The sequence below is a fragment of the Chrysochloris asiatica genome, unplaced genomic scaffold (assembly GCF_000296735.1).
Source record: "Chrysochloris asiatica unplaced genomic scaffold, ChrAsi1.0 scaffold00439, whole genome shotgun sequence".
Classification (NCBI taxonomy): Eukaryota; Metazoa; Chordata; class Mammalia; order Afrosoricida; family Chrysochloridae; genus Chrysochloris; species Chrysochloris asiatica.
The window spans coordinates 126,240-127,674 of record NW_006408957.1 but is presented as its reverse complement, the minus strand read 5'-3'; the positions used below and the strand labels follow the sequence as shown (position 1 = coordinate 127,674).

The 1,435-nt window shown below is 58.0% G+C and overlaps 1 protein-coding gene across 1 annotated transcript in view; it reads left to right on the top strand.

Annotated features, from left to right (window-relative positions):
* LOC102817631 (mucin-2-like) overlaps positions 1-1,435 on the top strand; it is a 26,925-nt gene that overhangs the window by 15,508 nt on the left and 9,982 nt on the right. The window contains 2 exon segments of the mRNA XM_006876998.1: positions 28-891; positions 1,066-1,410. Coding sequence (XP_006877060.1) covers positions 28-891; positions 1,066-1,410 — 1,209 coding nt within the window.

Below are 1,435 nucleotides of genomic sequence, written 5' to 3'. Positions count from 1 at the left end.
CAACTCCCACCATCAGCACCACACCAGAGACCACGACCCCCACTGCAACCACCACGGAGACGCCAATCCCAGAGACCACGACCCCAACACCTACCACCACCACCACCATGGAGACATCAACCCCAACCCCCCCCATCAGCACCACACCAAAGACCACAACTCCTACCACTACAACCATCGCCACCACCACAGAGGTGCCAACCCCAGAAACCCCGACCCCAATACCTACCACCACAGAGACACAAACCCCAGGGACCATGACCCCAACACCTACCACCACAACCACCATGAGGACACCAACCCCAGAGACCATGACCCCAAGACCTACCACTACCACTACCACCATCACGGAGACACCAACTGCAGAGACCATGACCCCAAGACCTACCACCACCACCACCACCACGGAGACATCAACCCCAACCCCCCCCATCAGCACCACACCAAAGACCATGACTCCTACCACTACCATCACCACCACCACCATGGAGACACCAACACCAGAGACCATGACCCCAAGACCTACCACTACCACTACCACCATCACGGAGACACCAACTGCAGAGACCATGACCCCAAGACCTACCACCACAACCACCATGGAGACGCCAACCCCAGAGACCATGACCCCAAGACCCACCACCACCACCACCATGGAGACACCAACCCCAGAGACTGTGACCCCAAGACCCACCACTACCACCACCATGGAGACACCAACCCCAAGTTCCCCCATCAGCACCACACCAAAGACCACGACTCCTACCACTACCATCACCACCACCACCATGGAGACGCCAACCCCAGAGACCATGACCCCAACACCTACCACCACCACTACCACCATCACAGAGACGCCAACCCCAGAGACCATGACCCCAACACCTACCACCACCATGGAAACACCAACATCCAAAACCCCCATCAGCACCACACCAGAGACCACAACCCCCACCACTACCACTACTGCCACCACCACCATGGAGACGCCAACCCCAGGGACCATGACCTCAACACCTGCCACCACCACCCCCATGGAGAAGCCAACTTCAGGGACCATGATCCCAACACCTACCACCACAACCACCACCATGGAAACCCCAACCCCAACCCCCCCCATCAGCACCACACCAAAGACCACAACTCCAACCACTACCACCACCACCACCACCACGGAGGTGCCAACACCAGAAACTCCGACCTCAACACCTACCACCACAACCACCACGGGGACGCCAACCCCAGAGACTATGACCCCAATACCTACCACCACCACCACGGAAACACCAACCCCCCAAACTCCCATCAGCACCACCACAGAGACCACAATATCCACAAAGACTGTGACCACCACACCCACCCCAGAATCCACCACTACTGTGACAACCACCTCACCAACCACAACTCCATGTATTGGCTGTACGTGGACAGGCTG